Raw genomic sequence first — 11463 nt, 5'->3', positions numbered from 1 at the left:
CAACTCTAGCAATGGATGAGAAGTCTGCCAGCACCAGACACATCAAAAATCGGGCATGGAGATTGAAAAATGATCATTTTTCCATGAATTTGTAGGGCTTCCTAAATCTAGTGGAGGCAAAGCTCGTTTGGCTGTAAACATAAGAATTTTTTATATTAGAAATTTAATTGCCAGCTAAAAGTCCTTTGAGTCTATCTGCCCTGCGTTTGAAAGCTAAGCCCATTTCCTGTGATCCCCCTCTGTGCCTGGGTTTGAAATGTCTGGGGTAAAACCCGTTAGATCCAAGCGAGGCAGGCAGTCCCTCTTCCACGGCTCCCAGCGTGTCCAGTTCCACAGCTTTCTAAGCTGTTTAGCAGCCTCTCCTGTGACCGTCCTAAACTTTATGAAAAATACCCCACACCCAAATAACCATGAATAGAATAATGTAGTTTTTTAGGCTTTTGGAATATGTCTTCTCTTTTGTATTTATGATAGTGTTTAGAATTTTTCACTAGTGTTTTTTAGATTGAAGTGGGTGCGTTAGGATAAGACTTTCCATTGCTGAGCCTAAAAGCAAGCAAGAGGAAAGAAACTGACCTATATTGTGTCATTGGGAAGGTGACTACTTGTGGTGGTGGGAGGGCGGGGAGGGGGCGTTGTAGATTATGTGGGAGTAAAATAGAACTCTGGCCTGAGGCTCCCCAAGTGTTATTACCTTGTAATAAATAATCCCCTTATTAGCCTCACTTAATCTCAATAGAAGCCTGCTGTTTACCCTCAGGGAACAAGTAGTTTTCAAAATTGAGCTCCTCCAAGGTCACTGGCCAGCGCCTGTGTGCAGGCGTTGGTCGTCTTTGTGAACTCATGGCATTATTTTCCCATATGCATTATGATACTAAGAAATTCAACCCCAACCTGTATGAAAAGCACAGCCCAGGGTCCTACTTTAGGCTAGAGTTAATGCCTTTCGGGGGCCAGGGGGGCATAGGAGGCCCATGCAATTTAACTGAAGCTCAGGTGCCGTGTTGGGTTTTTCTTCTTTTTTGGCCACGACCCTTCAGAATGAGATTAGGGCAGGGGCTGCTGATCCGGCTGGATCCAGGGAGCTCTAAGATGAATCTCTACCGTTCCTTTAAGGTCTTTCTGGTTCCTCCCGGTGTTGTCGTTGCCGAGGTCAATCTTGTAGTTGTTCAGATGTGCTCCTTTTTGCTGTCTTGTGAGTCTTAGCCAGTGATCCAGATGCCCAAGGAGAGAGTCCCCGGAGGGCCTCGCCCCTTCCCGGTACCAAGTGTGTGCTCCTAACCTGTGCAAAGGTGGTCTTTCCAAAAGCAGTGAGTTGAGAAATTCTGCAAATGGTAATCTGGGTGATCGGCGTGTATTTCTTGGGCCTGGATTTCCATTATGTTAGTGAGTGTAGGAAGATACTGTGTCTTTAATGGATGAAAATTCAATGTATGCTGTGAATTTGTTGGTTTGAAACATTGAAAAATTTTCATTAGACAATGTTTACATACCTCACCTGAAGAACCTTTGAGAGTGTATATATGAAATTTAAAAATATATTAAGTTGCTTTAAAACAATATGTATAGCTATAAAAGTTGGAGTTATTTTAACTTTGAATATGTACCAAGTCTCTTAAATATTGAAATCTGTGGACTTTTTGTGCTTCTGTGTTTTACTTTCCTGTTAGGCCATGTAGGAAGCTGTGTTCTTGTTATTGGTGAAGGGCCCTCACTGAGATCCAAGCTTGGAAGGATTTCCTTTGTTGTTCCAGATTTTCTTGTTTGGTTTGAGGGATGGGGTATGGAGCTAGAGGATGTGTGGGAGGGATTTCTCTAACATTGACATCTATTCCATGAGCTTTTTCTAGGCGCTTATTTTATTGCAGCGTATTAAACTTCTTTGATATTAAAGTGTGTTTGTGTAGTTACTGAAGAGGGAACAGAATGCATGGAAGCCCAGTATTCCACTTGTAGCCTCTGGAAAAGTTAAGAAGTTGCCAGAAGGAACCCAAAAGCAATATACTTCTTCATACTTCTGCCTCAGCCACGGTGTTGGGACTTAAAGGAACATTGTGTGGTAGATCTGTGGTTATTTTGTGAGGTATGCCTAACTTCAGGGGCAAGAAAACACTGTGGGTGAATCCTTGGGAGTTCCACCTCGGAGTTGGAAAGGTGCCAGTGCTTCATCCCGAGGGGCAGAGAGCAGCTGAACCAGGTAAGCCATTGTTAAATTCAGGGGCGATGTGCACAGCCACCAAGGAGGGCTGCCCCTCCCCTTCCCCGTAGCCCATGTTGGGGCCTGGCAGAATGCTGGCAGGAAATTCTTAACATGTCCTAGCCTCGTGACCTGTTCTGCATTCTTTCAGTTCTGCTTGAGAGGGGTCAGTGTAAGCGTCCAGTGGGCCAGTGAGTCCTGTGGAATCAGCCATGATTTCATTAATAAATTATATGACAGTGGCCACCGACGTGCAGAACTATAGCCAGTAAAAATAACCCTGCTGCTGACAGTCGGGCTGCCTCTCTTAATCGGGTCAGGAGAATCATCCTGTTCCACATTAGGACTTTTCGTTGTTAAAAGAGACTTCTTTTCCTCCCATATTGATCCTAGGGTACAATAACTAGAATGTATCTAAGAGGTGCGGACTGACTGGCTTGGTGTGAGGGGCCATCTCGAAAATTAACGCTGGAGAGTGCAAGGCCCCGGGACGATAGAGATGCGTTAGCACTGATCTCAGGAAAACTTGGCAACTTTAGTTGGAAGCCTGGTCATTTTTTTTTTTTTAAGATTTTATTTATTTATTTGACAGAGACAGCCAGCGAGAGAGGGAACACAGCAGGGGGAGTGGGAGAGGAAGAAGCACGCTCCTAGCGGAGGAGCCTGATGTGGGGCTCGATCCCAGGACTCTGGGATCACGCCCTGAGCCGAAGGCAGAAGCCTGGTCATTCTTTCTGTTGCTTCCACTCCCCAGCCAAGCCCTGCTATGTCCATTTCCTTGGCTGGGGATTTCCTTTGAACTGTTAAATTTGCCACTTACTTCACTGTAATTCAGATGTTGTAAACTGGTAGCTCACAGATGTGTTTTATTTAGCCTAGTGTTTAAAAAATTATACACAAACTATGAGTGTTGACATGAAATTTGGTTTCTGGCTTCTCTTTTAAAAAATGACAAGATCTGATAAAGTTAGTGCGTGGTAAGAATCTGCTGGAGCTCAATAGATTGGAAAATGTGCCTTTAAGGTCACCATAGTCCTTTTCGGCTACCATTTGTCCCTTTTTTCTTTAACAATGGGGAAATAGGTTTCTTACTTGCTGCATTATCAGCAGTGGTGATACAAATAGAGGCCAGAAGGGCATGTGCCCACTGGACTTATTTAGATAACCTACTGTCCAGACACTTGAGCTTACAACCCTATTTTAACCCATTTTCTCTCCTATACCCAGTTCATTACATTTCCTCCCAAACCCCTAATTGCTTTGCAGGTACTGCAGTTACCATCACTGCCCACTTTTAAGGTGACCACGTCTGTTAAGGTGACTTGGGCAACCATCATCATGATCTAGTGGGAAATCAGTCTGTAGCCATGGCATCAGAGCCGGGGGCCAGCTGGGTCCCCTTGCTGGTAGGGGCCTTGCCCAGCCTGACTGCCAGGGCTGGGCCTCACCTAGATGCTCAGGTCATGCATTCTACAGAACTCCTAAGAGCAGTTTTCAGTCTGCAATCATGGCAGAACTACATAGAAGTATGTTTGCCTTCTTTCTCCACTGATCCCTATGAACCACTGGTTCCTGGTGACAGGTTAACCTTACAGGGCAGTTCGAGAAGCCACATCGCTTTCTAATCTGTTGCCCTGATGAACGGAAACCTTCAGAGCCAGCTTGAATGTGGATGGGGCTCAGTTCACACACACACAGTTCGGGTGTGGCTGCAGACACTGGAAGGGAAACGAGCCGAGCAGCCCCTCCAGATCTCTGTGTGTGCTGTGCCATGCCAGGATGGGCCCGCCCTGACATCCCCGGGGAGCCATGACCAAGCCATGCCCAGACCTCGCCTTCCTCCCTCAGGAGGAACCCACCGCCTCTGCCACTTCAGGGAGACCAGAGAGTTTCGAGGGCAGATATCCTACATGTGCTGCATCTGAGAGCCATCCCTGGATTGTGGCCAGCGTATGGGCAGCTCAGAAACCCCCAAACCCTGGGAGGCGGCCATGTCAGCAGCCCTGGGCTCATCCTTGGTGCAGAAAAAGAGATCAACAAGGCAGAACCTGAGTGAATCAATGTCATGTTCACATGGAAGACAACAGACGATATCCAACACATTCTAGAACAATTCTAGGGAAAGGACAGGGGTGGCTCCCTCACAGCCTGCTCTAAACCAGTCTCTCTAAAAGAGTGATCCTGACAAGACTACAGAAACCCCTAACACTGCATCTGAAAAACAAAACGAGACACCAGATATTGACTTTAACATATAAAAATACTATAACAAAATGAAATACAAATATATATTAGAATCTGTTAAGTATTCTGTATAAAGAGATACTTTCATGGTTAGGCTAATAGCAGGCAAAAAGGAGACAAGTCCGGCCTTTTCCTGACACCTTCACAGGGCGCTGGGGCCGCTGGGGCCAGCAGTGGCGGCAGCAACCCCAGGACCTGCCCTGCTTGTGTCTCTTCAGTGCGTGGTTAAGAGCCAGTGGTGACATCAGCGCAAACGAAGGTCTTTACCGAAGGGGTGACAAGGTATGGAGGTGATCTGTCAGAGATGATTTCACCAGAGCCTTCTCCCGGGCCTCAGTGTGAACAGGCAAGAGGAGTGGTGACACAGCTCCTTACCCACGGGCAGGTCAGTGCTTACATTCAGGGGATGTTGACCCTGGGACACACAGCTCGGCCCCTAGCTGCCCTCAATCTTGTGGTGGATCCCAGTCTCCCGGCTTGACAGAGGGTGAGCGTGGGGCCAGGCGGGGATGTGGGTGTCGTGGAGGAGTGGGTGGGGGCTGTGGCCAGCTCACACAGGGCACTGCCTGCGAACAGACCCTCCCCCATACTCTGCCCTCCCGACCCCACAGCACTGGGAGTGTGGGACTCCTGGCAGCCATCATCCATCTGCAAGTGAAGAGGCTGCTGCCAGTCAGTGCCCCTCAGGCCCAGGGAGCCTCGTCGACTCCAGGGCAGTGGGGAGCAGTGATGGCCAAACGCAGGTGAGTGTCTCAGGGCCAGTGGTCCCAGAACACCTGTATTGCGTGTGAGGGGTGAGTCAGCTACACTTGAGCTTTCCTCTATAGATCAGTACCTGCCTCGTGCAAGAGCTGCTCTCCTTAGTCCCCCAGTGGCCCAGAAACTGTAGGTAACGGAGGGATGCTGTGCAGCCCTCGGAGAAGCCTCTCAAGGCCCGGCTGCTGTCCATGGGGGGGAGGGGCACTGCAGCCTTGCTCAGGATTATAGTAGAGCCTGGTGCCTGGTGAAGAGCAGATCCAGCCATGAAAATACCTCTGCAGTTGGGCCGGGCAGGACCCCCTTCACATTACAGGGCTCCTGGGATTCAAACTCGCTGGCCGGAGTCCCAGTGTAGTGGAACATACCAGCCTGCCTCAGTTGTAAGGGGCTCCAGCCCTCTGCTGCTCAGCACCCAGAGCTCCCTCCCCCACCACCCGTGGTGGCTGAGGATACGGGGAGAGACCACCTCAGCCACACCACGGCATGCTCCCCAGCCCTGTCTTCTGGTTGTCGATGGAGGGGCCGGGAAAGGGACATGCTCACTCCCCTTGCCCACTGGGGTTCCCTGGGAGCACCGTCTCTGGGCAGGAGAGTGTGACCTATCTTGTAGCCAGTTCACTACTTAAGCTCAAAGATACGCTTTTGTGTTTTCATTCTGCATGGAAAAGCATTTGTAGTCACGTGGCCACATATTCAGTGACTCTTCAAACACAGAGTCCTTCCTTGCAAATGCCTAGGGTGAGCCGCGCTGGCCTGGGCCAGCATCTGTGGTTGGAGCCCTCTGCTCATCTCTTCCCAAGCATCCTGGTTACTCCTGTGATGCTCTACGATGAGTCCGTATTGGTCCATGAGAGCGGCCTGGTACTGGCAGCCGGTAGGCACGTAAATCCTTGTTGATGTGATTAATGAAAATGGATCTTCTAGCTCCTCCAGCCTCCCTTCTAGAGCCATAGTGGGAGGGTCTACATTGCTTATACCTGTGTTCAAACCACCTCACCATTTGATAGCTGAGGAGACTGAGGCCCATGGGGAGGAAGTTGGAGCAGAGGTTTCTTGGTGCCTGGACTGCTGCTCCCTACTGGTCTACACTGTGAGGGGATCTGAACCCAGTGTCCATGGGAGGAGAGACCTCCCTGGCTAAGCAGCCTAGCCCAAACCCATTGACCCTGTCCCCCTGCCCGTAGCTTGCCAGCATCTTGCGACTGGCTAGGGGCTGGGCTAGCCCAGGACCAATACCCCTTTGGTGGTCAGTCTGGATGTGGCGGTTATTCAGCGGGAACCAAGAACCAACCTCCCCCGTCCTCTCCCCACCGTGCTCTCTGGTGGGATCGCCAGCCCAAACAGACCCAGTGGGCATTTCCTCCATCTGAGAGCCCCCTCCTTGAAGCTATAATGGTCAACCCATAACTTCAGGATTTGGAGGTCTGGTCCTAAGACCCAACTCCATCCCCACCCTCACTCCCCAGGAGCAGTGGCTGCAGTGCTTCTCCGCCCAGGGCGCAAGGGTCAGTCCCTTCCTGGCCAGCAGGAGGGGCCCTTCCCCTCTGCAGCCTGGCCTACTGCTAGCAGATGCTGCAGCGGCAAACGCAGCAGAGAGCCAGGCTGGCTGCCCCCGGGGAGGCTTCGAGGCTCCCTGCAGCGGGCAAGGGGCTTCTGTGGCCAGCATGGGCCACAGGTGAGAGGGAAAAGCTGGTTTGGGAAGGGGCCAGTCCCTTCTTCAGACCCAAGTAGTAGGCGAGCAGGGGGTGTCCCCATTCTGCACTTCTTGGCCTGACCTCAAGCACACAGTCATTCAACAAATATTTATTAAGCGCCTATTTGTGCAAGGCACTTCTGGAGAGGGCGGCCTGCAGCCCGGCCCGCTCCCCCGCCCCACCCCCAGCGCCGTCACTCCGGGAGGTCGGTCCCCCCCCCACGCACCGGAGGGCCCAGCTGCCCAGGAGCCGCTGTGCTGGCCTGCACCCGAACCCGGCTGCAGGCCCCCCGGGCTCCGCTGCGGCCACGTCCCCTCGCCCGCCGCACCCTCCCCGTCCAGCCAGGCGCTACGCGCAGACGGCACAGCCACACTTGGTGGGCTTCTCCACCTCCTCGGCAAAAGAGGTCCCGTCGCTGCACTCAAAGGTGAACTTCCTCCGCTTCAACCGCAGGCCCTGGCAGCAGCCCTGACCTGGGCATGAGCCCCGGCACTCCACCCATGACAGCGGGCGCGTGGTCTGGCAGATGGCATAGCCCCTCTGGACCTGGTGAAAGTCCCGGACAGGGTCCCCCCGGCACTCGGACTCTGGATAGGACAGACACCAAGAGAAAGCCTCAGGGCACACCCGTGGGCCAGCCCTGGCCCAGGGGGGAGGCAGGAGGAGGAGGAGGAGGCAGCCTCCAAGGACCAAGTCCTCTAGGGCTCAGACTCCACCTCTGTCCCCACCAGGCATGCACATGCACGGACTTGCTCCTGGGCCCATAGTCCAGGGAGTAGGAAGGAAGAACTTTCTAGCTGCCAGGACCCTCCGGGACAGATTGGGCTGTCAGGTAAGTGGGCTCCGTGCAAGAGGAGGCTGGAGTCTGGGAAGGCAAGAATAGAGAAGGAATTTGTGCCAGGAGCAGGAGGGTCTGGGGGACCCTGAAGGTGCTTGAGTTCTGGACTTCTCCCTTTCCCTCTGCCCAGCCTCAGCAGTCTCTATGCCGGAAGAAGCATCTTGGTCACATGGGCCAGGGAGGGTCTGGGAAAGAGTTCCCAACCCTCAGACTTCCTGCTGTGCTCGGGGCCCAAGGTAATGGGGCCAAGAGGTGGAGGCTGGGCAGGAGCTGTTACCCTGGGCAGTCCCTTCTGCAAGGACAGACCCCAGCCAGAGGGGGTACGTGCTTTGGGTAAGGGGGCTTCAGGGAAGCTGGGCCATTTGTCTGGTGGTGGGGCTCCAGAGGTACTACACGCCAACAGCAGTCCCAGGTACAGGAGAGGGGAGAGGGTACAGAGGGGTTGCCAGGCTTGGAGGAGGAAAAGTCAAGTCACTACTGCAAGTTGTGGAGAGGGCATGTCAGGAGGGGGGCCCCTGACCTTGCTCACACAGCTCGCCCGAAAAGCCAGGGTCACACACACAGTGTGCCCCCTTGGTGGCCAAGGCCTGGCAGTGGCCATGCAGGCACTGCAGGCCCCCACAGGGGTCCACAGGTGCCCCAGCCTGGTTGCACAGAGCTCCCGAGTACCCATCCTGGCACTGGCAGCTGTAGGAAAGAGCGTCGAGGGGCACACACTTCCCGTGGACACACCTGGAGGGGACAGAGAAAAAGGACTGTGAGAACAGGCTGGAGCCAGACCAGCCCTAGGGTACCCCACAACCCCAGCCTTGGCGTCATGGGATGTGATTCTGTGTCCTTAGCGACCTCTTCCTATTAATAAAAACTGAAAACTAGGAAAAAATAAAACCCTGTGTTGGGCCACGTGTTCCAGTTTGGGGGTTTGAAAATACAGTGCATGCAGAGGCCCTCACCTGGGGATAGGAGCTTGCAGGGAAGGGAAGGAAAGGGAACCTGCAGGTGGGGCAGCGGGGGGGAGGGCTCCCTGAACCCAGCCCAGGCTCACTTGTGGCCATGGCAGGGGCCGTCTGCTGGTTGGTCACAGTGTAGGCCCCCCCAGCCGGCCTCGCAGTGGCACACAGGCCCCGGGGTGGCATTGGGCTGGCAGATGCCATGGAGGCAGTAGAGCTTCCGGCAGGGCTCACAACCTGGCACCACGCCTGGCTTCATCCGCGTCTTGGTGAAGTCCTGCAGCTCGTTGTTGATATACAGGTTTCGGATGCAACCGTGGAAGCTGGTGCCGTTGAGGATCTGCCACAGGCGGAAGGCAGCTGAGTTCACATCCACGGGCATCCCTGGGGTGGGTGGAGGGGGCAGAGCTGGGCCGAGTCCGGCTCAGACCAGGCCTGGCGCTCACCGCTGAGGTCCGCTGGGCATCTGCCCTCGGCCTCTGTCTTTCTGTCTCTGCAACCCTGGGCCAAGGTCCTTTACCACATTGGAGGGTCCGCACTTTCCCAGAAGAAAGAGAAAAGCTGCCCCCTCTCTGACCAGAGCCCGGGGGTGCCAGGCCTCGCAGCAGCCAGCTGACGAAGCAAGCCCTGGGTGCCTAAGGTCTGGCTGCCCTCACCCGAGGCCCCTTCCTGCCCTGTGGGACCAGCTCTTATCTCCTTACTCCAAAAGCAACGAAGGACCTGGGCCAAGAGCTTTGTCACCTGCTTTGTGGTCATCCCAGCAACCCTCTGAGGTCAGAGTGGCTAAACCCCATCGTGTACTCAGTGACTTGCCCAAAGTTGTATGACTAATAAACCACAGAGCTAGGATTAGAACTCAGGGTTCTGTCCTTCGCAGCTGCCCAAAGTCTTGCCAGGGCCCTCCGCAGCACTGAGAAGGCCCCACTATTGTAGAAATCTAACTTGTCTGGACCTGGAAATGTTTGCAGGTGGTGGACAGGGTCATTTAGCCTGCAAAGCATGGAAACCAGCTGGGAGGTCCCCAGCTGATGCACAGACTCTGTGCCTGGGCCTCGGAGGGCTCTGAGACTGGGAATGGACCCTGAATGCTTGACAAGCCCCTCCTGGCCCAAAGCCAAGAGGAAAGGTGCCCCCTTTGGAAGACAGCTGGGAAAGCTCCAAGCTCCCCTCAAGGCCAGGCCTCAGACCTAACCCAAGGTACTTATCCTTCTTGGTGAGCCTGGGCTCCAGGCTGGGAAGGACAATCCACCAGTGGCTTGGAATACCCCCGCAGTCCAGTGGCCTGGCCTCAACCTTCCCGGCAAGCCTTAGGCCAGAAAGCAACAGAGGCCCCACCTGGAATGGTTGTCCCCATCACCTGACCGGGAGGCCTGGGGAGGGCCAGCTGCAGCCTCTCCCTGGGCCAGGTCCTTACCTCCCACGTAGAGGGGAGCCTCACTGTTTAGTGTGTAGTGTTTGCCAAAATTGTCCATGGTCATGGGACTGCCTCCGTCGATGGAGAGATTCACCATCTGGTCAAAGGTAACCAGCTCAACAGTATGGAACTGCCCATCATTGATCGTCTCGGCACTGGAAGAAGATGGGGTGCCGCCACCCCAGGGAATGGGCTTCAATTCAACCCATATCTGCCTGGGGCCTTCCCCAGAAAGGCCACTGGTACAGCAGCTGCTTCCCAAGGAATAACATCTCTAAGGGAGGAGGGTGTGCAGACTCGGCGGCCTGGGGCCTGGTCCCTCCTGCTTCCCTTCCTGGGACTCCCTGGGGGAAAGCTGAGCAGTTTGGGGCAGGGGTTTCCAAATTACCATCTCTCCCTTCCCACTAAGGAGCCCCCTGTGAGGAGGAGGTGGGAAAGGGAAGGGTGGGCCCTACCCAGGCCTCAGCCTCAGCCCAGCCCCAAGCTGGGGCCACACTAGATGGTTCAAATGCCCTTCTGACTTGAGCAGCTCAGGTTCTAGTGGTCCTGATAACCACCTGCTCTTGGCCCCGGAGACCCTGGGGGCGGGGGGGGCATGATGGAGCCTTACCTGTAGATGGCAGAGCTGGGGTAGCTGCCCGGGTCGTAGCTGACACGCACGTGACCCTGGTACAGCTCCACTGCGATGTGGTCATTGTCCCCATTGTACAGCAAGATCCCGTTGTCCTCTGCCGTGGAGACCTGAGGGGCGAGGGCACTTTCTCTCCCACCCCACCCCACACAGCAGTGGCACAGGTAGGTGGGGCAGATGAGGGGCCCACATCTGCAAGAGGAATGCTGTGTGCAGAGCGGTCCTCCCCCGACTACCCCAGGGGACACATCCTCCAGGGGATGCTGACAGAGGCTAGTAGCCGCTGGCTCAAATGCCACCCACTGCCAGACTGGCTAGGGCTGCAGAGAGCAGGCAGACGGACCAGCTGAGGCCGGAAACTGTGTGCGAGAGGAGCAGGTAAGAGACCTTAGGGCTACCTGCCCGGAGAGGAAAGCCCGATGGATGTGGGCTAGCCCATGCTGTGAGCCTCCGGGAGCCACCGAGAACAAGTTAAGGAAGGCTCTCTAATGGCCACGACCCGCCCCCAACCTGGAAGGAGCCACTCAGGAGGTAGGGACTGTGTGTGGAGCCGTGCGAGCGAAAGCTGAGTTGCCTTGGGAGGGAGATCTCGAACCATGATCCTGCCTTGTCCCTCTTCCCCCATTTCTTCTGGTAAAGGGCCTGACTCCCTGGTCTCCTAGGGCTGGCACAGGGCCCAGGCCGGACCCATCATAGCACCCCAACTCGCTGGACTCCATGGCTGGGCCAGGAATGG

At 54.6% G+C, this 11463-nt stretch overlaps 1 protein-coding gene across 1 annotated transcript in view; it reads right to left on the bottom strand.

The window, feature by feature from the left end:
* Positions 1–7092: 7092 nt before the first annotated feature.
* The window catches only part of SLIT1 (slit guidance ligand 1), a 161981-nt gene continuing 157610 nt past the window's right edge, over positions 7093–11463 (bottom strand). The window contains exons 33-37 of the mRNA XM_087862844.1: positions 10707–10837; positions 10097–10251; positions 8778–9066; positions 8253–8464; positions 7093–7481 (exon numbers count right to left, since the gene is read on the bottom strand). Coding sequence (XP_087718970.1) covers positions 7243–7481; positions 8253–8464; positions 8778–9066; positions 10097–10251; positions 10707–10837 — 1026 coding nt within the window. The 3' untranslated portion in view covers positions 7093–7242. The remainder of the gene's footprint in view (positions 7482–8252; positions 8465–8777; positions 9067–10096; positions 10252–10706; positions 10838–11463) is intronic.

Source organism: Ursus americanus, chromosome 6 (genome assembly GCF_024610735.1).
Source record: "Ursus americanus isolate L20-20 chromosome 6, mUrsAme1.1.p, whole genome shotgun sequence".
Taxonomy (NCBI): Eukaryota; Metazoa; Chordata; class Mammalia; order Carnivora; family Ursidae; genus Ursus; species Ursus americanus.
The sequence above is the reverse complement of the archived record's forward strand: the minus strand, read 5'-3'. Positions and strand labels throughout refer to the sequence as shown.